Here is a 26,076-nt window from a genome sequence, read left to right on the forward strand (position 1 = left end):
TAATGCTGGAATGTAACCCAACACATTCAGAGAAGAAAAATGGTAGCTAATGTGGCAGGAGGTTATAGTCAGACTTGCTGCCCGAAAAATTAATTCATGGGGATCAGCTGAATTATTGAGTAGTGTTCCAACATTAGCAAGATGGTTTACCTAGTGTAAAATTTTGGGACAAGTTTACATGCTGTATTTTTTATCCTGATTTATCCTGATCCTGATTTTGCATGGAAATCCAGTGTACAAGCTGCCACTGAAGATATATAGAGTAATTCCCTGACTATGTTAATGTTTCTGCCATGCTGTTGGCTCCTATGCTCTTCAAACTAACATACATTTTCCTTCATGAGAAATTTGGTGACTGTTTCAGAGAAAGTCGGGTTATTCTAGTTTTTTTAAAAATGAGTTATGTGAACCAGCTCTTGAGTGAGCACCCAGATAATACAGAATAGTTCAAAGAGTTAAAACAAGAAATATTTTTCCAAAAAATGTTTTAAGAAAGCAGAGACGAGCAAATGCAAGATTGATCTTAGGTTGGACCCCGCCAGGTTTTCCAGGTTTTTCATCATGAACCAAGTAATAGCTGGCTTCTGTCCATTTCCTACAAGAATCCAAATAATACAGCCAAGATTTTCTCTTTTTAAAAAATATTTTATTTCCAAACTGCATTTCTACATAGAAGGCACAAATGAAGTGTGGTCTGGGTCAGTCAGAGTCAGTAGCTAAAAGATCTGCCCCCAGATTGGAAAACAATGCAGTTTCAAAGGTAAGGTCAGGTTCAAGACAGCTCAAAGCAAGCTAGGTTTGCGGTTCTAGGGGGCAAGGGAGGATGAAGGAAGAAATAACAAGCCAGCCACATTAAATGCAGTGAAAAATTACCACAACTTTAATTGAATACAATCAGAGGAGCACTGATGTAGCATAGGGCACAGATCTACCATCAGATTACATGACTGTTAGCCAATGGCATCCCCCCCCTACCCCCAGCCTGTGGGATACCAAGTCTGCAGTTCTCTCATGGGCGTATGCCACTGTATGATTTTCTTACTACCTAAGGGTTAAAGCTGACTGCCAACCCCCACCCTGGACATAACAGCCTCACCTGTAATACACTTTATAGGAGTTCCCAGACCAGGAGTTTCCAGACCAGGCAGGCATACAGGTTCAGCCTCTCTACAAATTGATGATAGCCCAGTTCCTACCAACACTCGTGTAAGCAAGCTGTCATGGATACTGCGTAGCCAAACACCCTGACCCCTGGGAGCTGCATACCATCCACTTGAAAGAGGGCTGCCAGTCTGACAGAAATGCCCAGATGCTGTATGATGGATCCACTTTTCGCCTCGTCACATCAGTCTTGTTTTTGGAGATGACCCCCTGCCATTCATGCTGCTCCAGCAACTCAGTTCAGAAGATCCACTTGGCTAGGAGGCAGGTAATGAGGAAATGCAAGCCTGATCCATGGCCAACAATAGATCCTCCCTTTTCCTGTTAGTACGGTCATTTTCAACACTGGGTGACCAAAGCACCTGGAGGTCCATGAAGGGCAATGTGGTGAGTGACAGTGGACACAAGCACACACATATACCCAGAACATTTCCTTTGCTCTCCAAGTGATCAGGGACCGATTCTCTAGAACTTAGATGTCCCACATGCAGATGAAGCTGTATGAATCCCAGCATGATGCTGTGGCCCACTATCCTGAACTTGTGCAGCCCTGCCTGACCTAAAAGAAAGGAAGTTAGCAATTGGTCCAGAGGTGGAGCAAATAAAGACATTAAAGGCAGATGATCTCTAATGTCCAATGGTCTGTATGTGAGAAGAGAGCCCCAGCCTGTCTATCTCTGCGGCTGCCAGATGCAAAAGGTGTATGCCCCAATATCACCCAACTAGAGTCCCAGGGCAGCCCACAGCATGCTAGTGAACTGAAAGTTAGTGAGGAAAGTTCTGTCTGTATGCATGAGGATGGAGCCAAGAGTCATAGGCCTTCTTGCTTGATATTCCCCAGTTCCACAGATTCAGCAATGCTTACTCCAAGGAGCTGCCTGGAGGCACACACATCCCCTCCCCCCCCCCCCCCAGTTCTGGTCAGTTTTGGACTGTGCAATACTTTTTGGAGTTCCTGCCACTGTACGAAATCATTCTACAACTTAAGGGCCCAAGCTGAGCAATCCTGGCATGAGGTTGAGTCCAACTCATAGCTTTAGAGAGCCCTGTACAGGGCCAATGTGGGGGAAGCTCAGAACAAAGCATCCTTGAACTCAGACCAGCAAATTGCAAGTAAGCTATTCTTAAGAGCCCTTTGATGACCAAAAGAATGATGGGCCTGCAAGCATCAGATGTCAGAAGGGAGCTCCTCCAGACTTCAACAGCCCACCAATAAAGGAGTTGCAGGGATCAATGAAGCTGAGGAACTTGCTGTAGAAAGAGATGAGATCTGCAAGGAGCTGTCTCCCCTTTTCTCCTCCAATAAGGCGAGAAATGCCAACACAGCCTGGGAGTTGGAACTGAGTGGACGGTGTATTGGAACTGAATACTCCCTGCATGTTCACACATCACCAACTGCCCACAGTTCCTCCAGGAAGAGGTCCAGGTGATGCTTTGAGTTGGGGGCTGTAACAGGCCCAACACCCAGACTATCTCCCCCTGACATGTGTCTGTGAGGTTGTTATCTATGCCTGCAATATATTGGGCTGAAATACAGATGCAAGCAGTCAGGCAAACTAAAATGAACATTTTCTCTAATGCATGACCCTCTCAGCATGTCAGACTAAACCTTGACCGCAGCCCAGTTGTTGCACTAAAAGAGCACCTGCCTGTTCTTGAAGAGGTCTTACCAGATAGAAACAGAAGAAGAGTTGGTTTTTATAATTCATTTTGTTCTCTACCATAAGGGGTTTCAAAGTGGCTTACGTTTGCTTTTGCTTCCCCACCCCCATAACAGTCACCTTTTGAGACAGGTGGGACTGAAACGTTCTGAGAGAACTGTGACTAAGGTCTCCCAGCAGGCTTTATGTGGATAACTGGGGAATCAGATTAGAGTTCTCCAGATTAGAGTCTGCTGCTATTAACCACTACACTGGCTCTCATCTATCAAGATAGGGAAAAACTGATCCTTCAGGATACCAGTCTCAGTCCAGGAAGAGTCCCCACTGGGTACAGCAGCAACCCACAAGGTGAATCCCAAACCCAAGACTGCACATGACATCCATTTGCACCTGCAGAGAACCTCTCATGTCCAAAAGAGACTTCCAAAAGGATTCCCCATTGAAATTCAAAACCAAGGGTGAGTCAGACCTGGAGGTCCACCTTTATACCTCAGGACACACTGATGTCATGGTGGGGAGTCAAAATCCTGGTGATGGACCTTGCCAGGCAGTCACTAAAGGGCTCATTTTGGCAACACAACCCAGCAGGTGAACTTCAGATGCCTGAGGAGCATCTGTATCTCATTCAACATTACTTTTCTGCTGGAGAGGGTTTGAGTGATAAAGGTAGACAATTTGTCATCTGGCAAGCATGAAGTGCTACAGACAGAGTCCTGTAGGAGCCTCAGGTAAGTTAGCTGGATTCCCAGGCCTTTGGTCTTACCATGGGCCTATTGTTACAACAACTGTTTGAGATTATGGCTAGAACAAATCAACATCTGGTCTCTGTGGCAATACTCTGATAGTTTTTGCTCCTAACATTGCGCCTGCATCTATGACTGGAATCTTCAGAGGCATCTTACTGTGACATGCGTCTGAAGATGCAGCCATAGGCTGGCTGGAAACCATATCAGAAGCAAAAAACTTCGCAGGACAGCTGCATAGCCTAGAATATCTGCAACAGCCAGCTATGAAAGCTATGCGGCTATGAAAGCCTGCTGCATATCAATACATATGAGCTATCAGTACCTGCTCATGTAAGTGGATTAACAGTATGTTATGCAAAATAAGAGACATTACACATACGTGCTTCATCTGCATAATTTGAATGAGTCACAGAATTCTGATGGTGCTGGACAAAGGAATTTGGGTTATTGGGCTGAATTTTCCCTTCATTATGGAGGGTAACTTTTTGCAGAGTAAACAGTCCAGGTCATAATTTCTTTTCCTAGCACTAAATGTATTGTGATAGATGATATCTCTGATGCAAAATCTTTCCTTTACTGCTGTTATCTTCTAGTCTTATTGATCATTTGAAGGATAATTTATAATATTCCAGTCGGTATTTCCCAGGGAACACAGCAATATATTTCATTGTCAGTTGGGGGAACACAAGGCTTTTTACCATAGGAAAGCAAAACAAAAATTGCTGCCAAAATCTATAAATGCCTCAAGATAAACATTGATCCAATTGCTGTAAACCCATGAATGTAAAATATCCAGTTCAGTGTTCAATAAATAAAAATATATTCAATATATAAAGCAGCAAGCTTCGCCAGACGGATCCAGACACTAAAAGAGCAAAATACAATAGCACTATTCTAAGCATTTAGTAGTTCATTATGGATCAGTGGTTAAATTGTACAAAATACAAGATTTTTGGTACTATCACTTTTTATTATTACAGAATAACAAGTTAACAAGAGTGTTTTTAAGCTTAAACAAGCGGTCCAAGGAGTAAATACATCAGTAGGTTGTTGCCCAACAGGCCAGATTTGTCCAATCATGATAAATTGATTTTTCCGTTGTCTGATACTGATCACTGAGTTTCTGAAAGAGTAGTGTTATTTGCACTGTCAGCTAAAAAGATCAGAGACCAAACAACACAGTAAGGGTCTAATTTTACTTTATCCCTCTTTTTATGTATATGTAACCATTAAGTTGTAGTTTTAATGCCCTGTGTAATGTTTGTGAAGGCCAGTGGCCAATGCAATAAACTTGGTCTTGATCTTGATCTTGATTCTAATAATGAATGTACATTTGAAAATACATCAAGTTCATTTTGGTGTATGTAGATTTTTGAGGGAGTCTCCATTCCCATACTGTTCTTAGCTATGTATAGACAGGAATTTAGTAAACATATATTATGTTACTCTATATATATATATTGTGTATATATATATTGTGTATATATATATATTGTGTGTATATATTGTATATATATTGTGTGTGTGTGTATATACACACACACACACAATATATATACAATATATATACACACAATATATATATACACAATATATATACAATATATATACACACAATATATATATACACAATATATATATACACACATGTTACTATATATATACAATATATACAATATATATATACACACATACACATACACACACACATGTGCTATATAAAGAATTCTTCATTTCTTACATTTTATTATTATATATTCATCTTTTCAAAATAAGGTTTACTAAAAGAGTTCTAGGGGATATGGAATTGTATGGTAATGCCCACTTTCATCAGGTCTTGGAAGCTCAGCAGGGCTGGTGCTAGGATGGGAACCACCTAGGAACACTCCATAGAAGATATCAATGGCAAACCACTTCTGCTTCTAACTTGCCTTGAAAGCCACTTGCTGGGGTTGCCATGAGTAAGTTGCAACTTGATAGCACATACATAAATACATGAAGAAATTCCAGGGCTCACATTGTGTGAAGTTGACCTTACTCAAATCAACCCACATAAGGTTGCCACCTGTAGGTTATGAAATACTTGGAGTTTTGAGGAGGGGGAGCCTGAGGGGGACAGGTTTGGGGAAGGGAGGGACGTCAAGCAGGTATAATGTACAATCTCCACCTGGAGATTGGCAACCCTGCTCCCATCCCCAATAATAGCTGTGAGAAGTGAAGATGAGGGCATATGGAAGCAAGACTCTGGGAAGAACAACTGGCCTTTCCACTAGGTTTATCTTATTTTATGTAGCATGCTCTCATTTGGTTTCCAGTGGAAAAAGACAGAGACCCTACATCAGATGGACTGACTCAATAAAAATGCCAAATCCTTCAGTTTGCAAGACCTCAGCAAGACTGTAATGATAAAACATTTTTGGCGGTCATTAATTCATGAGGTTGCCATAAGTCAGAAGTTACTTGATGCCACATGACTGCACATAATTGAAGAGGAAATAAAACAGAGGGAAGCACACACAGGGGTCCTTGATTAAGATGGCTCTGTAAGATTTTTGAGAGTTTGTAACAGCTCTTTCTCAGCAGTAACTCTACTATCCTGGTACTCGCTACCACAGCAAGCTCACCTGAGCATGAAAAGCATTATAAAGTGTTGCTTTTGGCTTAGGATTTTCCTTGTTAAGTTTTACTTTGTTAAAGATGGATCACTGTCTAGTTTATCTTAATTCTTTGTTGTTTTATTGAATTTATAATTGGATTTTTGGTTCCATTTTAACACCCCACTATTATTTTCAAAGTAGAAGTATTGTGAAAGGCTTTACATAGACATCACAACTAGCAGTTTTAGTGGCTATACCTGTGGGTAGGTATATCTTCCAAGAATAGGTTCAAAATATGGACAAAGAGAACAGCTCTGGTCAGGTGGAGCTTGGAGGGCAGAGCCAACAATTTAAAGCTAGAGCCAGTCAGCTCCTAGGGCTCAGTCTGATCCTGGCCTCAGGGAGGCTTGGATTGAGCTTTAAACTGCAGGCTGGAAGCTTGAAGAGTGCAGTTTAAAACTCAACCCGAGGCCAGCATCAAAGGACCTCACCAAGCCCCTGATCTCCATGTGGACTTCGGGGGCAGGGAGAGCCCCACTCACCAGCATTCAACTGTGCCCCTGACCTGAACTCCATGGGGATTCAGGGGCTGGGGCTCAGTTGCAGAGGGAGCATAACTCTGCAATGCACCCCAGAGGAAGTGACACCTGATGCTCCAGCCTACCCACCCCCGGCATCTCCTCACTATGCTGCTGCTTACTACATTACAGGATTACTCACCATTTAATATATGTTTTGATCCATGTCTTGCCTTTTATTCAGCCATCTATTTTATTTTTTATGTATTCAAATTGTGAGCCTTTCAAGGGTAGGAAAGCATCACATCTACTTTAAGCCTTTGAAAGGAAATGGGTTCGTTAGATATTGTGTAATTCAGTCATTGTTATACTTACAATGTAACCTGCTTTATTCTTCATTTTCAGACTCCTGAACAGGAAGATAGCCATATGGTTAAAATAAGCTGTTGTTATATTGTAATACTTAATGCTTTCCACAAAGTATAAAAGAAGCATTTTCCCTCTGTATTTTTGTTAATTTATTTACCTGTGCTTTATCAACTAAATTAGTTTCAGAAGTCCTGAAATCCATTCAACTAGAAATGTGTCGCTATTAAGATACCTAAACCTATCTAAAGAAAGAAAATCATATTGTGGTTCTAAGTTGGTTTTTAGAGTATTTTTAAATGGTTTTTAACATAATAGGAAAATGCATTCATTATTAGATAGTTAGTCCGGCTATTGAATTTTTAGCAAAATGCTTCCATGTTATATCTGATTTGAATTGGAGACTGGTTAAACCATATATTTTACCTCTTTTTTTAAGGCAGAATTTTTCAAATGACTTTTTTATTGATTTTCACAGAAATCAAAATCTAATGAAGTATTATTTACAAATGAACTTAGTCCATTGTGCAGTCAGTTTTAGTCTTTTAAATCTGGAGTTTTTAACAACGATTTGTTTCCTCTTTCTGTTTTTTCCAATTTTTTTAGATGGAATGGGCAGAGTCCTCGCCCAAGATGTTTATGCAAAAGACAACCTACCACCCTTTCCAGCTTCAGTAAAAGATGGTTATGCCGTCAGAGGTAAGTGCTTATTATTTTGCTGATTAAGTATTTTTTTAATTCAGCTTTATAATGGATTGTTTTGCTAACCTAGGCTTGGATCCATCATAGTTTTTCTATGGCAGAAGAGTTTTTACCAGCAGATTGTGACTTTGCCATCTTCCCCTTCTCTGCTGTCCTAAATACCCTCTGAAATTTTGCTCTCAAACATTTCAGGGGGCATACTATGGGAATGCTATGGGAAGAATGTCACTCTGTTTGAGCAGAATTTCTGATCACAGTAAACCTCTGGTGGATCCAAGCCATACTCTAAATAGAAAAGCAAGTCTAGTGATGCCCAAAGACCTGTTTCCTCTCCCCCCACCCCCCACCCCTGCTTCCAGCAGCAGTGGTGGTAGTGACTCAAAATCACAAGAAATATTCCAACTATAGAGATCAGTTCCCCCTAGGATTGCCAACTCCAGGCTGGGAAATCCCTAGAGGTTTGGGGCTAGAGTCTTGGTTCGGCAACCATGTTCTCTTGGGAACTCATCTCTGTCATCTGGAGATCAGTCATAATTCCAGGAGATCTATCACCCTCACCTGGAGGTTGGCAATACCAGTTCCCCTGAAGGAAATGGCTCCTTTGGTAGGTAGAGCCTATGGGTCCCTCCGTTCCACAAACCCCACCCTTCCCAGGATCCACCCCTCAAATCTCCAGCCGATCTCCTTCCTACTCAACAGCCAATTTTCATTTAACTGCCGTGCTGTCATAAGTTTTCCTATCCTCCCCGCTGCACCCTCTGTCTTAAAGAATGACAGTATTTCTCCCCAGTGGGGACTAAAGCAGCTTACATTAGTCTCCTCGCCTTCTCGTTATCTGCACAGCAACCTTGTGAAGCAACCTTGAAGCTAGACTGAAAGTGTGTGACTGATCCAAAATCACCCAGTGGGCTTCCTCAGCAAGATAGGGATGCAAACCTGGGTCTTAAGTTTTAACCCCTGCACCACACAGGCTTTCATAGGGTAGCTGCTGTTGAACAGTAGCAAGTAGCGAGGCCTATTGAGTCATGCAAGTGAAGTGATATCAGGTCACCCAGAGGATGCTTTAAGCCTGGCCCCAGTGAGTCCTCCTTTAAAGGTCAAAATAGGCTTAGAAAGGGACCCGCCCCCTCCCCATGGTGTAGCGCCAACGGGACGGGGGGGCCGCAACACCCCGGACAAGCTCCGATACAGGGGCATGGAGGGGGCGTTCCAGGGCGGGGGGGGGGGGGGCAGCGCAGCGGCAGGGGCTTAGGACACGCACGTGCCCCAGGCACAGTTTGATCATATGATTTTATTATGTGTTGGAAGCTGCCCTGAGCCCGCAATGGGGAAGGGGGCATACAAGTAAAAAAATGATAATGGTAATGATAATGACAATGATAATAATAATAATAGATGCCAGTTATCCTCTGCTTGGACTCCATTTTGTCTCTGCTGGAATCATCTTTGAACCAAAGATCATTTCCATGACATATGTTCATCATTTTCATAACTTCCCCTAAAGTTCACATATGGGGGAACCACTCACTAGCGAGCCATGCCATACACAACTGATAACATTTCTAAGAGGCAAGAAATATGTCTAGATTTTTTTCCCACACACTGGCTTCTTATATTCTAATACCAACGTTGGCCAGATCTTTGGATACTGAAATCCAGTGACTGGAGCTGTGTCAGTTCCCCCGATCAGGCAATAAATCACTTGCTGGTTTCAAGGATTTTATTGAAAACATGAAAGAAACATAGGAAGGCAGTTCTGGCAAAAAAGACACCAGGCAGTTGATAATATGTTGTAGCAGATCCCCACCCCCACATGTGAAACGAAACAGTCAGAAGAGTCCAGCCTGGAGCCCATCCCAGCCGCAGACCTTCAAGGCCAGAACAAGTAGATGAAGCTGCACCTGCAAAAAGCGAAAGCAATCCCCAGTAATCCCCCTCTCCCAACAATAGCGTCCTGACAAACTGTGAACAGAAAAGACAGGTCTTTCTACAAACCAGAAAAGAGCCCCAAGTTTACAGAACGTTCCAACCAGCCCTGACTCCCACCAATAGGGTTTTTAAATCACATTTTAGGAGTCTAGGGTTTTTTTGTTTTTTTCCAAAGTTGAAGCAAATAATAGTGTTTTCCAATTGGACACATTTTGAAAGGTCATGCATAAATGGTCACTCAACTAGAAAAAAAGAGGGCAAAATACCACTGTTTGCATTGGATCTGTGAAACAACATAGCAAAACCTGAAAAAAATTAAATTATTTAATCCAAACTTTAGATAAATAAGGGCGGGATAAAAATATGATGAAATAAATAAATAAAACCTGTAAAGAATATTTGTACTACAAAATATAAAAAAGGAATTGGGGGAGGAGGTTAACAGAGAAGTTGGGGGCTCTTGCACCATTACATAAATCCACTTATGATTACTACTTTATATTGCATCTCATGGATGTGTTCAGATTTAGATACAACCCGCCCCCCCCCCCCATGTTTTATTTATTTTATTTTGTTATTTAAAACATTTCTATGTTGCCTTTTCTCCCAGTTCAGGGTTCCCAAGCTGTCAAACTTTAAAACATTATAGCAAAACATTAAAGCATTTGAGACATTAAAAAGCATTTAAAATACCAATATTTACTTTACAAAATAAAAAGTACATGAAGCGTAGTGTAAACTCTAAACTATAAACACATATAAGCAATAATCCTATCAATTGTGAGTTGTCTACAATTGTAATTACCTTTCTGCTGTATTATTTCACAGCTGCTGATGGACCTGGGGATCGTTTCATCATTGGGGAATCCCAAGCTGGTGAGCAAGTGAGTGGGATATATTTTTTTATTTTCTCAATTTTAATATCAGATACTTTTCTTCATCTGTCATAAACATAGTGGGTTGGGTCTAAGGGATCCCTTCTGCTAACTGAGACTTCATTTTGTGGAGGACAATTCCTCTGTAAGCACAAGCAGAAGGAAATCCTTCGATCCTATTTAGTCATATCATATATGGAAAAGGCAGTTAGGTAACTGCTAAACAAAGAGAGACTGGATTGCACAGAGAGACTGTAAACTTGATCACGTGCCATAACATTGTGATAGAGACAAGGATCTTATGAATACTTAGAAAAACTAATGAATAATGGAAATGTTAATGATCGCTGAAATGTGTCTAACCAGAAGTGTAACAGTCTCTTTCACCATGTTATGACACTTGATCCTATGGGCGTAGGGCACTAAAAACCTGCTTGGGGGGAGGGGTGTCTTCACACAGACCCCCCCCCCCCCCGGCAAACAAGTCTGCCTTGTGTTATTTCCCCCAACCTGGATTTTTTGAAAATCACTAAACAAAGCAAGTCTTTTCAAAAATAACAGGTTGTAGCCGCTCGAGAGTAAACGGCCAGGCAGAAGGCACTTTATTTGCCTCCCTTTTTCTTCTTTTAAAAAAATTGTGGCTTGCATCTGCATAGCTACGCAGGTGCAGATGGTCCTATCACGGGACATTGGCATGGCTGTGGGTGCTCATTTGTGCATGCCTGCATAGCTATGCATGTGTAGGAAGTTTTTTTTTTAAAAAAAAGACACATCTCTTTGTGAAGGCGCAACAGCAGCTGGATTGTTTCCGTGGACTCCAATCACTGCCTGTACACATGCATGTGAACGCAAAAACAGGAAAACAGGTTCCTTTCTCTTAACTGCAACCCATTATACATTTACTGTGCAGAAGGGGCCCTATAGCTTCCAGTTGTAAATGGTTCAGTGATTATTCAGCATGTGCAAAAGCCATCTATGGTTACAAAGTCTTGAACTAGTTTATGCAACCGGATCAACAAATACAAAGTCTAAGACAATATCTTGCATTGATGTCTCAGTGGCTAACCAATTTTGATCAGAGGAAAGGAACAGAAGTGCTTTTCATGAAAATAACATATTCTTTTCTGAAAATTTGCTTCTTCCATTATTCAAGAAGTACTGTACTTGCTCATTAATTACTTGGATTTAACTGTAACCTTTATCAGGGACCCCTGAGGAAACCAGCCACAGAATCCATGCACCAAAGCTGAAACCCATGTGATTCCTTCAAGGCAGACTGCTGCTTCACTGACGTACTGGGACTGACCCTTTAACAGCCTGCTGCCAGACAATTAGTTGGATGGCAGTCTTGAGTGACAAGTGAGGAAACAAGATGAGTCACATCTAGGAGTCACAGGAGCTTCTCATGGAAACTGCTCAGATTCCATGTCAGTTCCAGAATGGTAGATTATCTAACGGAACAGGCCCAGAACAGGACAGGCCCTTCATAAGACAGAGGGAAACTGGCTGAGGAGGATACTGTCACTTTTGCTCCTCAGGTTGAAAGAAACAGGGTAAGGAAAGAGGTGCCTTCTCAGTCTGAGGCCTATGGGAGAATAGTGCACCTACTAACAGGGATCTGCCAGACTCAGGTACATCCTTTACATCCTCTAAGACGTAGTTTCAAACATTCCACCTGGGGGCTGAATCTCCCCCAATCCCTCCCAGTCTGGCCTGACGAACCCACTCCAGGGCTCACCAGGCCAGGCAGCCATTCTACCCTGCTGTGGACCTGTCAGTCCAGGCACCCACTCCACCCTGGTAAGCTCACTCACTGCACACTCACTAACTGAGACTTGCCAGTCCAACTGAGACAAACCTTCCACCAATTCTGATCTGGATAGCAAGCCTGCTGTTGGCTCACCAGCTGAGGCAGCCACACACACACACATACCCCAGGGTCAACCACCTCCCCTAGTGCCAATCTGGGCTGGCAAGACTGGTGTGGGCTCACCAGCTGCGACAGCCACCCTGCCAGTGCCAACTACCTCCACCATATCTCACCAGCTGACACAGCCTTTCCCCCAGTATTAATCTGGACTCACAAGTCTGCCGGGGGCTCACCAACTGAGACAGTCAACCTCTCCTCCCCAGGCCCAGCCTGACCAAGTCATAACAAATGAGCTAGACATGTCTGCTCTGAGTTCATTTTATTGTATAACCACTTGACTTGTGTGAATGTTGGTAAGGTCTTATTCATACATTGGTTAACACATGATGGTAGGACAGTCACTAAATTGGACATAGCATGTAACTGTTGAAGAGTCACATGGAGAGTCTAATGCTCTTGTGCCTGACAATGTACAGTGCTCCTTTCCAGTGTTAAAAGATAATGTATTTTATTGGACTTAACATATTAGATTCTGTCCAGGGACCGAGCTGCCTCCCAGCACCCAGCAGCCTATTCCACCCCCCTCCTTGTCACAAATGTCCACCTAGGGACCCTGGAGCACCCCACAACCAACAGCCCCATCCTTGGACTTACCAAAAGGAGCAAGGACCTCCAGGATGCTAGAAGCTGGGAGGAACTGTAGAGAAATGGCAGGAGGGCCTGAGCAATAAGAACAAACCTCATCAGTTACAGAGAAAACGGTGGAGACAGTGTAGCTCTAGCCAAGCTGCAATCAGCAGTCCTCAGCAGCCTTAGAGAGTGGGACAGGGCCAGCACAATCCCAGCCAGGCTGCAATAAAGGAGGAGGGCCAGGAAAATTGAAGAGCCAGTCCTAGGCCAGCAAGACTTGACAGATAGCTCTCCAACCACTAGCAGGCTGGAGCAGAGAGCTCCCTGGAGGAAGGGAACCTCCTGAGACGGATAAAAGGGAGGCAGGGAAAGGAGGAGGAGGTTGGTACAGTGCATAGGCTCAAGTTTGCAGGAGTGCTGTTAACTGCCTGACAGAAGTATTTATTAACAGAAGCCAGAGTTGCATATTGTTTGTTCCAGAAGGGTAGCCGAGTCCCTATATCACCAGGATGGCCTATCTTGCAGGAGTGGCCTACAAAGGGGAACTCACAAATTCTGTATATATACATTGGTTCGGTTCAGACATGATTCAGAACCATTGTTTATTTTAACTGTGGTTCACATATGAAACTAGAATTCAGTTAACGAATGATCATTAAAATCATATCTTAATAAATGCTGGGTTGTAGCTTTCATTCAAACCCTCACCTCCTCACTTGTAAATAATCAGCCAAGTATCCTGCCTGGCCTGCATTGTACCAAATACAGCAGTGGAACAAGTCAGAATTCAAAATTATAGTTAAGACTAATTGTGATTAAAAAACTACTGAGAAATCATGAGTTCACATCCTGGCCTGCGGTTGGTAGAGTAGTCCACGTTTAGACACCCATACTAACCATAGCTGATTTAATTAAATGACTTTGTATGATATATGCTTTTATGTACCTATGGGACAGCTCTCGTCATAGTGTGGGTGAACAAGTGTTCTCTTACTATCCAATCACTGATAGAGTATGCTTTGTATAGTATTTGACAAATGCTGATAGCAATGTGTTAAGAAATTATGTTTCTGTATTTCAAAAGATATTTTTAGTATTGCTAGATATTTCTGTAATGTTATGAGGCTCTCTGATTTCCTCTTTCTTTTTAAAAATCAGTTGATATTGAGTGATATTTTTCAGCCGACTCAGACTGTGATGCCTGGTCAGGTAATGCGAGTTACAACTGGTGCTCCAATACCCTGTGGTGCTGACGCTGTGGTACAAGTGGAAGATACAGAACTCATCAGGGAATCAGATGATGTGAGTGATAATAAAAAATGATGTCTGGTAGCCTCTCTGTAAGGAGTTGTTCTGCAATCTACAGTCCCAGCTGTATGGTTGTATATACTCCAGAAATACATATTTGAAACACAGAGCACTGTGCACTTATTACATTTTCTGTCACCTACATTGAATTGGTATAATTTATTTTGTTTTACATCGGGTTGAGGGGAGGAATAATAGGGATCAGTGCCAGCAGTGGAGAATAATTGGAAAGAGATTTGAGGCTTTTAGGAGAGAGCTGGAGTTGTATAATTTTAAATACTGCAACTTTCTTACACTTATCCTGAATTCCACAGTGCTAAATAATAATAATAATAATAATAATAATAATAATAATAATAATAATAATAATAATAATAATAATAATAATTCTCCGGTCCCGGAGAAACGAGGCAATCCACTGAAGGACAGTGCCCCGCACTCCAGAAGCGGCCAGGCGGTGGGTCAGAAGGTCGTGGTTGACCACATCAAACGCTGCGGTAAGATCTAACACCAGCAGCGCCGATCCTCCTCGGTCAAGTTGCATACGGAGCGTATCTGTGACGGTGACAAGAACAGTCTCTGTCCCATGCCCAGCACGGAAGCCGGACTGGAAGGGATCGAAGGCCGATGTATCCTCCAGGAAGCCCTGAAGCTGCTCCAACACCACTCTCTCAATTACCTTCCCCAGAAACGAAAGATTCGAAACGGGGCGGTAATTGGCCAGATCTCCAGGATCTAACGATGGTCTTTTTAAAAGTGGGCGGACCACTGCCTCCTTCAACCCACCCGGAAAAACTCCTTGCTCAAGGGAGCTATTGATGATATTTAAACTAAATAAAGATTTAGCTTAAGAGAAATTGTTTCCTTCAGGACCTTCTAAAAACACCTTTTCTGAGACCTTCAGGACCTTCTAAAAACACCTTTTCTGAGAAAGTTGGTTAATAAATCAGTTTATTGGTTAATAAATCAGTTTACAATTTAAAATCAGTTAACAGCTATGTAACATGACTGGTGGAAAAAGACACACATACACTTACATGCATTCTCCATTATTACTTATTATGATCACTGAGCTAGGTCACAGGCAGTTGTCTCTATATATAAAAAGCTAACACTGTTTTTGTTACTGATGCCCTAATGCCGAAACGGCTAGACGGATCGCCCCCAAATTTTCACATGATGTCCCTCCCTGGTCCAGGCAGGTAATCGGACCTTCAAATCGCCGAAAGTCCATACCTGAGCCAGGTAAAACGTCTTTTTCCTGGTGCACCAGGCCATGAAGCTATGTTTAACTGTCACCCTTAGAATGTTCTTGCAGCATGTCTGTGGCCTGAGGGGTTGGTATACCCTTAGAATGTTCACGCAGATGACCAGAGATGAGCATTAAAAACAGTAAATAGGTAATACTGTTAGATATTATGAGTAAAAGTGAAACACATACACACCTTGCCATGTGAGACATCAGGTGGGGTTCTCCCCCCTCACACGCAGGTAACTTTCACTCTCTGTGCCTCACCCACTGCTACCACACAACACACATACTCTCATGCACATCCTGCTCATCCTCACACACCTCACTCTACCCTCCCTCACATCCATATTCTCCACAGCTCTCTTTTACTAAAAGCGAGCTGGAGTTTGCCTTTTTCTTCTAAGAAAATCCGCAGGGTGGGGGTGAACCAATACTACTGGCTCCGCTTCTTTTGCACATGGCTTTTTAAGAACCCAGGGAGCTGGCCTCGATCTGAGCGCCTCACCACCCTGCCTCTGCTGCCTGACTGGGATAGCCTCCTTGCCCCAGTTCTGCCTTACCCAAGCCAGGACTGTGCGTGTCAACCAGCCTCATGGACAGCGGGATTTGCACTCTGGACAGTTCCGTTGTGGAATGGAAAGTATTACCTTATACTAAAAAAACAAGACACCACCATGTAACAATGTGAATTGAAAAGGGAAAGAGGGATTCCATTTGACCACCTCAAAAGGCTATGCTGCAGATCATTGGACCTGCATGGACATCTGTGTGGGTTGCGGACTATGATGAGAAGGATAATTGCCACAGCAACGCGTGGTCGGGCCCGCTAGTAAGTTATAGTTGTCATTATAAGCCCAATCTAGAGCCCTGGGGAAGCCAGGGATGACACCACTACGGCACCATCCTGCCACCTTGAGAGGGCTTTTTAGCAGTGGGGGAAGGCAAAAGCCAAAAAACCACTCCCCATTGCCGAAAAGCCCTCCATTTGGGCTCAGTGAACATATGCCTCCCCAAAGGGTGGCATAGATCCAAGCCCCAGGCTGTTGGATATCCCGTAGAAAAGCTGGGCTGGAAGACAACTAAGGTTGGCTTCACCCCTGGCCATGCCTCCTGAACGCCCCCTCTATGCCAGCAGGGCTGGCAGTGGTGAGGGATACTGAGTCCGAGCATCTCGGTGGGCCACAGCAGTTGCCCACCTTCAGATTTGCCCCTCTGCCAAGATAACTGCCCCAGGGAAGGCAAATCTGTTGGTGTAGTCCCACACCATCTTCCAGTGGCAATTAACTCCCCCACTCCCCCACCCTGGATTGGACTATTAATCGTCTTTACTAAAATGTATTTTTTTAAGCAAATGCAGATGTCGCATAATGGAAAACAAGTTAACTTTTCTCCTGCATGATAGACTAGTCTCCTTTCACCAAATCTGTGAAAGTCAGAGTTATCTTTTCAACATTTAAAGGTTAAACAAATTTGGCCTTCCACAAAATTGAAACATAGAAGCAACATCTTTCTGTTATAGAGTGTGAGTGTTTAACCATTGTATGGGCTGTTGGAAAACTGAAACGTGACCTTTGGGGAAGGAAATTCTTTAAGGTGGTTAACCCAGAAAAAAAGTACCAACAGTCAGTTAATAAGGTGAAGTTAACAATTACAGGATTATAATTTTAATATCCTACATATCAAAGATAAAGACAATATAATTTCAGATGCTTTGTCAAGAAACATCTAAAGGACATCTGAAGGAACAAATGGTATAGTATAAGGTATATAGTTTAAGGTTTACAATAAAATGTTTTCTAATTGTGTATATGTAATGATGTAAGTTGTATGTTGTTAAGAGTATGTTATTATATAAGTGTCTGCTATACTGAAGTAATATTTATGTGTGTTTATATGCATTGCTAATCTCATTTCTATGCTGAGGCTTGACTCAACCTCACCCTGCACAACAAATTTTTGGGGTGGGACATGTGCCAGATTCCAGGACTTTGCTGAGTAACAACTGGAGCAAAGGCTCCTGAAACAGAAAGTTAAAGTACAATCCAGAACAAAGGTACTCTGTTCTGGATTGCACTATAGTGCTGAAAATCAGTTGGTGACTGAGGCCGTTTCTACACAGCCAATTACAGTGTTGTGCCATTGGTGTCATTGGCAACGCTGCAACAACGGAGCGTTCGCATGGGTGAGCGCTCCATAGACCAGTAGCTCATTGGCTGAAACCCGGTGCTTCGCACTGCTGTGCTTTGCAAATTGCATTCTTTTTTTCCCCGAGTAGATGACACGGGTGTTCAGCACTAGGATTGGCCAGTGTGGGCTGCCATTGTGGGGGGTGGGCTCTGCGGCACTGATTCCTGACGGATGCTTTGCACAACGCTGACTGCAGAGCGCTGTTGTTGAAAATACATGCTCATGATTTTTGAATAAACCATTGTGGGCCCAATGGAGCGTTGTTGCATTGCTGCAGCGTCATTTCTGCAGCGATGGCCGTGCGAACTCCCCGCCTATAACACTGTTTTTATTGTCCCTTAAACAACTTTTTTGGCCCTTGAGGAAATGGCCTGAGAGTTGGTGACAGAGAGAGCTTCAGAAATAGATGTAAAGTGAACTGCTCTGTTGGCTGGGTTAAAGCATATCTCTGTAAGGGAAATTTTACTCAGGCGATGATTGTCTGTTTTAACTGCCCCACCTAGCAGTCTAACATTGTAAACAAACCAGATTTTTCATAGGTTCTGTGAAGATGTACTGAAGGAAATGAACTAGCAGGTTTTAATTTCAATAATATCTACAGAGTGGCAGAGAAATTATTCTGAGAGGGAGCAGAAGAGAAATTCCTATTATTTTATCAGTGTGTGAAGGGACAGCTCTAGATAAAAATATTCCTTAGTCAGTGAGTGGAATTACTGCTGTTAGTTTTACCTAAGGGTAAACAGAAAGCTTTCACCAAATACAACAAGGAAGGAGTTCTAAGAACAACATCGTAGACAGTGTAGAAAACCTGAATATTAAGTATATATTGTAAGAAATTAACAAATCTGGAAAGCCCTATGTGAAAAACAGTTTTTTGTAACCTGCGGTTGATGCCTGAAGAACTGAGCTTAAATTGGAAATAGTGTTAAAGCAAATAAACAACAATTCTTTGTTCATACTGCCTGTTTATGAACTTACTTGTTTTTTGAGATGGTTCTCTCAGTTTGAGAGTCCAGACACTTTGGACTCTGGCAAATGCACATAAAATCCAATTTAACTGCAGCTGAAATAGACTTTGCAAAAGGTGCAGAAGCGATTATATAATCAAAATTCAAAGGTTTTATAGAGATACATATGCCTACCAACTTTATGTCAATTGTGACAACAACCAAAAGCTTTTGGTTTGAACACTGGTGTAGGGTGGTAGATCTCAGACTTGGTCTGAGATCCGAAGTTCCAGCTTGCAGTTCTAAAGAGAGCCTCTCCAGAGTAAGGAGAGAGTAGGAGAAAGCCATGAATGCTCCTGAGACAATCTCCCCTGACTGAGATCACACAAAAACTCAAACCACAGAGATCAGCAGGGGTGGAGAAGTCGGAGCTCATGGCTTTGCCAACATTCCCAGCTGGAGCCACCTACCCCCTTCTTTTGGGAGAACTGCAAACCATATGTACTTCTCATTGATGGAAGAAAAAAGATAATTAATAGAGATGCCTAAAACCTGTTGTGGATAATCCCAGAAAGAATTAGAACAACTCACTAACAGTTATGGAAGATGGGCAGAACTTGAGAGGTTTAAAAAATAAACAAATGTAAAAGACACTAATCTAAGGCCCATTCTGCATGGACCAACAGCGCCCCAGGATGGTAAAAACACCGCCCCTGGGGCACTGTTCATACGGCTGTGCCTCTGAAGCGAGGTGGCGCCATTCTTTTCCCCCACAACCAGTGGGGAAATACTGTTTTAAAACTCGCTCAATGAGCGTTTCCCAGCCAACGCCATGCAAACAGCACTAGGGTGTAGGCCCATTTTTAGGCGCCTCCAGATTTTCCCTCACTTACCTTCTGTCCCTGTGGAGCTCCACAGGAACGAGGGGACATGCCCCTGCTGTACTTTGACAGCCGGGGGTTGGAGAGCAGCATGCTCATGCCTCTCCTTCTCTGTGGAACTCTGCAGGACAGAAGGTAAGTTGGGAAGCCAAAAAAGAGGCAGGAGGTGCCTCTGTGGGCTGCAGCGGCTTTGAGGCCGCCCACATGGGACCATTCAAGTGGTCCCAAGGCTCCACTGGCATAAAATATGCCAGTATGCAGCTGCTTCTTCAGCCCATTCAGAATGGGCCTTAGGGAGATTCTTTGAATTGAAGCCATTGGAGAGTGAGTTCTGCTCTGCGGCCACATAATAAAACTGATCTGACAGTTTCTCAAGCCAGAGTAAGACCGGAAAAGAAATGCTAATTTGAAAGTGTCATTCCAAAAGAGAGGGAGGCAAGAGTGGTTCCAGAATTAGTGTACTACTGATTGTGGGTGATTGTTGCCTCATAGTGGCCATTAGAAACATTAGAGATGCAGTGACCTCAACCAGAAAAGGCTCAGCTTCTTTGGAGATAATGGAGCTATCTGGAAACGTGAAAGCTATGTCTTCTAATATACAGATTCTGCAGACTGAAACAGACTCTCTAAAAAGCAGTATTGGAAATATTCCAAGCAAAGAATTGGGAAATATGCTAGCACCAATGGCTGAACTTTTGAAGGAGTTTAAAGAAATTACAGCTGTTTTTTTAAAAAAATGTACAGCTAGAAGAAGACTTAAAAATAACAGAGGAGGTTAAAGATTTGAAAAAAGCACTAACTCTGTACAACTGGAACATAAAGCTCAGGATCAGGCCATACTTCGACTCAAATATCAGACCAGAGAAGTCCATAAGGCTGAGATGGATACCAGAAGAACAGGATTCTTCAAACGAAAACCTTGAAAAGAAAATTGCTTTAGCACTGGCCAGTTTTTTAAGATAGAAAAAGAAGAGATGACTGCAAAAATTGGAAAAGTCTACAGTGTTAACTAAAAAAAATCCAAAATCTCAGGGGGGTTGCAGAGATATTGTCATCTTCTTTGCAAAAGAAACTGTTGATCAAATCATCAGAAATCATTACTCAAGATGAAGGAGAAAGATGTCAATGTGATGAAGGAAATACCCTTGAGAGTGTTACAAAAGAGAAAAGACTATGGTTTTTTAGCTGATGCTGTAAGGAGGAAACAGATAAGATTTACTTGGCCTAAATGGGAGGGCCTTCTTTTTACTTACAAAGGACATCAACAAAGAATCACCTCTACAGCAAGGATTTTTCAAGAAAAATAAGGATTTTACTTAAAAATATCTAGCTGTTGAATTATTAAAATATTTGATGAAAGCTGATAAAACAGATTAAAATGTTAGATATGAATGTTAATTGAGAAACCTTAGATGTCAGTTTTAATTATATAAATTTGTGGGAGCGATATTTAAGGAGGAATAGAGAATTTTCATATATGTCTTCAATTTTTGATATATGCTAGGGAGATAAAGTTATAATGTAGTTATATCTGCATTTATTTAGCTATTTTTTAGATATGGAATTTGGTTTAAAGTACTAAGATCTTAAAGCTTTCTGGTTTTGATATCAAGGAAAAGTTTTTAATATTACAGATAACTTCAACCACGGGTGATGGGTGGGAAGTCCAAATAGTTATTTGTAGTTTTTCCACCTATGTTATCTTTCTAGTATAGAGTGACTAGATCACTATTGTGTAATTGTTCCTATTAGTTTTGTTGTAGTTATATAATCAATAAAATTATTCTTAAAATTGTGACATCATTGTGACATCACTCTTTTTATGAACAAGACAGGTTAAGTCCAAAACATGCAGCTTCATGGGACAGGGGAACAGGGAAATAGGGGATGGGGGGGGGGGAGTTATTCTGCAAATTAAGCTTGGACTTTTCTCATTTTGTCACGTCATTACTTTGCAGATTCAAAGAACAATAGCTCAACTGATGCATAGTCTTATCTGATGCTGTAAGGAAACAACTGAGCTGTGTGCCTATTGTGCCTGAAAATTCTTGTGCTGAGAGAAAATAATGTTGTAACTGTTCAGCTAGAATTCATGCATTCAGCACATTCTGTCAGGAGTAAGGAGTTGTCTTCAATTGACTGATCATGTAAAAATGTTTAAAGAGCATTAAATCTTTGTCCGTTTAAAATAACTATACCTTTGGTAGAACTAGTATCAAGAAAGTTTTAAAAGCATTTCCATATCCTAACTGTTACTAAAATATTGGTTACTTTTCCAAACTCTTTATTATTATTTTTAAAATAAATCATTCTAGTTCATCTTTTAATCTGTTAAAAAAGCCTCTGGTGCATGTTTTATATTCTGACATGGAAAAGTGTGTGAAAAGAGAATGACACTTCTGCTTTCTGGGTGGTGCCTTGGAATCTGAGTTTAAGAAACCTACTCTATTGTATATTTATTTTTGGTTTAAAGGTGGGGAAACAATTAGATTTTCAATTAAAATTGCTCACACGCTACATTTTAAGAAATAGCCATTCAGAAAGGGCTGCTCAGTGCCTGAAGTGACAGGCTGTTACAGTTTAGGAAGGGAAAATGTCAGGGCACTTGAGGGTAGAGGGTGCATCTAACAGACCAATAAAAATTAGCTATGTTAATAGTTAAGAAGTTATGTTTGTTGTTTCTTTAAATACAGGGCACTGAAGAACTCGAGGTGCGTATTCTGGTGCAGGCTCGACCCGGCCAAGATATCAGGTCAGTGAACTTGCATATTGGTTTTGAAAATACAGATAAGTCCATTGAATGTGGTTTGGTGTGAATAGGTTTTGAAATCTCATCTTGTTACTTGTTAGAAACTGGTCTATTAACTTGAATACATTTCAATTATATTCCATTTTGTGTGCATTTTCAGACCTATAGGACATGACATTAAAAGAGGTGAATGTGTGTTGGCCAAGGGAACACACATGGGTCCCTCAGAAATAGGTCTCCTAGCGACTGTTGGGGTAACAGAAGTTGAAGTTAATAAATTTCCAGTGGTTGCAGTCATGTCCACGGGGAATGAGGTAATAAAATATTGCTAACCAAACTTTTACAAGTCTTCTACAAGCATGGCAGTACTTATTTCTTTATCACATTCATATCCGTCCTCTTTTTTGAGGAACTAAACGCAGTGTACATTCTTCCATCTAGGCCCTGACTAGGAAGTCTCATTTAGTTATAGCAGGGTTGTTGCTCCTTATGCTTTCCAGCCATGACCTGAACAGGTTCTAGTTTGACTACTGTTATTGCTTTATATGGACTGTTTCCAGTATTACTGACACTTTAAAAATGAAGCTATTTTATAAGAGTAATCAGATTTTGGTCTCTCTTGTTGGATTGCTTCTCTGATTGAACATTTATGGGGGGGAAAGTGAGCAGCCCAGAGGGGTGCACACTTTTGGTTCTTAATTTTTCTCCTGTTGTTTACATAGACCATGAACACTGGGGGATTTTTTGTTGTTTCATAAGTGCATATAAATGTAACCTCACGATTCTGAAGAAATCAAACCTGGGTGCTGCAAAATAGAACAAAAAATAAAAAGAGATCTCTTCCAAATTACTCATATACTGAAAAGGGTTACTTTTTCCTTTTTTTAGTTTTCACTATACAAAAGGACAGTCTTAAAGAGGATTTTGTACCACACAAGTTCACAATAGTGTTTTGCTGTGCTATCTAAACAAAATATAATTTGTTTGTTGCATGCTGCAATTCTTACATTTCTAATTTTTCAACCAAGGACTGGTTCTGAAAGTGCCTCTATTGTTTTGTAGTTGTTTAAATTGTAACCCATGGCTACATGGATCAGTGACTGGGAAACTGATGTTGACTAGGACGAGATAAAGTTCACTGTGTAGAGATTTGGATTTTTAAAAACAGAAACACCCAATTTGCTATGTCTATAGGTTCAAAGATGAAAATGTACAAAAATAATGATTGGTTGTTGCTTGGATTGTGAAAGAGAACATGTGGGGCAACAAGAAAGGATGAGACATTTATGGTTAAAGAAATCTACTGTTCTAGGTGGGAGCTAAGAAATTTTTGTGGAGAACCCTTGATGAAAGAAGATGCAAAACATGTAGGATTCTAGACAAGTTAAATAAACTCTCAACCTTGCACCTTGCTGTCCTTTGTCTTTTTCAGGAAAACTGCAGTACAGTGTTTGTGTCACTGACAAAAATGTTTGTTAAACAAATGTTCAGATTTCATCCCTCTCTATATTCCCCCTTACTTTTCATTAGATAGCAGCAGTCTCTTGGGCTCATTCCGCACATGCAGAATAATGCACTTTCAAACTGCTTTCAGTGCTCTTTGAAGCTGTGCGGAATGGCAAAATCCACTTGCAAACAGTTGTGAAAGTGGTTTGAAAACGCATTATTTTGCGTGTGCGGAAGGGGCCTTGGTTTTAAGAAAATACCAACTCATTATTTTTCAATTTATTGAAAAGTCACCAAACCATAGGGCCTTGTTTTAGTTCCTGGAAAAGTATTGTAGCCTGGGTTTTTATAAATCTCCAAGAAAGAGAAGTTATGGTCTGTCACCAATAAGCAGCAAACCTTCTCTTAGGGATTACAATCACACATAGATGTTATAGTCAAGTATATGATCTCAAAGAGTTTTAACAATTACTATGGAATGAAATAGCAGAAATAATAATCATGATCCAAAATATTAACACTGCAATCCTAGGCAGAGTTGTTCTAACCTAAGCCCATTTATTTCAGTAAGTTTAGACTAGGACAACTGTGCATAAGATTGCACTGTTAATTCCATGTTTTCCTAAATAGTTACGGTGTTTCACAGAAGCTACTTTCTAGTATAGTTAGTATAACAAATAAATCATTCTAATTAATGAAACTTTCATCCTGATTAAATGGCCTTTTAAAAATTGAAGTGACTAGCATTTTGTTTCCTAAATTCAGCTTAAATTTAAACATGAACAAAATAGATGCTTTTATGTTTGATTAGCTGTGGTTTCCTATTCAAACATTTTATTTTATGGTTGTATGTATAGCTACTGAATCCTGAAGATGATTTGTTACCAGGAAAGATTAGAGACAGTAATCGCTCAACCCTTCTAGCAACAATTCAAGAGCATGGGTACCCAACAATCAACCTTGGAATTGTGGGAGATAAGTATGTACTACACCTTCATAACTTTTTGATTTGCTTGCTGAAAGGTTAACATTTTTATTTATCTGACATCATTTGTCACATTTGTGCAAAAGATTATTGCCTATATTTGGAAGACACAGAAAAATATTCCCTATTTGACCAGTCAGTTCATTATCTCGCAGCTTCAGCCTTTTACACCCAGAAGTTCTTCTCACAATAAATTTTCTCAAATAGCTTGTATCCACCAGAAATTTCTGCAGACAGAATGGATTTCCACAGAATGCAACTTCCCTACCTCCCCCCATCAAAAAAATGGTGCTTCTGAAGCCCTTGGGACACCTCACCCTGAGGAATCTCATGAGGGCAGAGGGAACTAGCAAAAATCCCCTTGATCCATCCTCTGCTAGATTCAACCCATTACATCTGAATCTGTGGGAGAAAGTCAATTGCCGTGTAACCAGATGCAGGTTATACTCCTGTCCATCATTGCTGAATTGGCATCTAGGCAAGGCAACAAATCCATATGCGTGAGTGAATCAGTAGGCTGACTGTCAGTGGAGGAGGAATATCTCATCATCTCTAACTGCAGGGTTTGCTGATCATTATTATTTCAGTCTTTCCTGGGTTCATTTGTCAGCAACCTTACAGAATTTCACAGTATCATTCTTGGATGCTTGAAAGGTTTTATACTAATATAATCAGGGAGAGAGGCTGTTTTTTGAGTGGAATAAACATGTACAAGTGAAACTGCTGCCTCTGGGTTGTTTAGTTTACGAACTCTACAGACAAGGCAAATTAGTGGCAATAGTATCTCCCTGTGATGTTTCCCTTGATGAATACAGTAGGCACAGGAACCAATGGCGCTTCATTTAAATGTTATGATAAGCATTCCTTGGCAAACAGCATCTTTCCATAAGACCCTAGTACTAGATGGAGGATGAAAAGTGTTGAGTGTAGGCTGGCAAAAGATGTAAATGGATTCAAGACAATATGAAAAGCATATATATTAACCTGATCTTTTGCTAATCTACTTTGATGGGTTAATTTTTCCAGTAAAGCTATATTCCACACCCATTTTTTTTGCATCAAATCACATCTGGCTTATGGCAATCCTATAGGGTTTCAAAGCAAGAAACATTCAGAGGTGGTTTGCCATTGCCTGCCTCTGCGTCACACATCCGGTATTCCTTGGAGGTCTCCCATTGAAATACTTGCTAGGGTTAAGACTGAGAATTTGTGCCTAGTTCACGGTCACCCAGCAAGTTTCTATAGAAGTGGGGATTCAAACATGAG

At 41.3% G+C, this 26,076-nt stretch overlaps 1 protein-coding gene across 12 annotated transcripts in view; it reads left to right on the forward strand.

Moving 5' to 3' along the window:
• GPHN (gephyrin) overlaps positions 1–26,076 on the forward strand; it is a 403,230-nt gene that overhangs the window by 342,150 nt on the left and 35,004 nt on the right. For 8 of the 12 annotated variants that reach the window (XM_048483966.1, XM_048483970.1, XM_048483968.1 and 5 more), the window contains 6 exons: positions 7,656–7,748; positions 10,509–10,564; positions 14,214–14,357; positions 22,324–22,382; positions 22,540–22,693; positions 24,683–24,804. In XM_048483966.1, coding sequence (XP_048339923.1) covers positions 7,656–7,748; positions 10,509–10,564; positions 14,214–14,357; positions 22,324–22,382; positions 22,540–22,693; positions 24,683–24,804 — 628 coding nt within the window. The remainder of the gene's footprint in view (positions 1–7,655; positions 7,749–10,508; positions 10,565–14,213; positions 14,358–22,323; positions 22,383–22,539; positions 22,694–24,682; positions 24,805–26,076) is intronic. The other 4 variants (XM_048483967.1, XM_048483971.1, XM_048483969.1 and 1 more) reach the window with 1 other exon arrangement.

Source organism: Sphaerodactylus townsendi, linkage group LG02, assembly GCF_021028975.2.
Source record: "Sphaerodactylus townsendi isolate TG3544 linkage group LG02, MPM_Stown_v2.3, whole genome shotgun sequence".
NCBI lineage: Eukaryota > Metazoa > Chordata > Lepidosauria > Squamata > Sphaerodactylidae > Sphaerodactylus > Sphaerodactylus townsendi.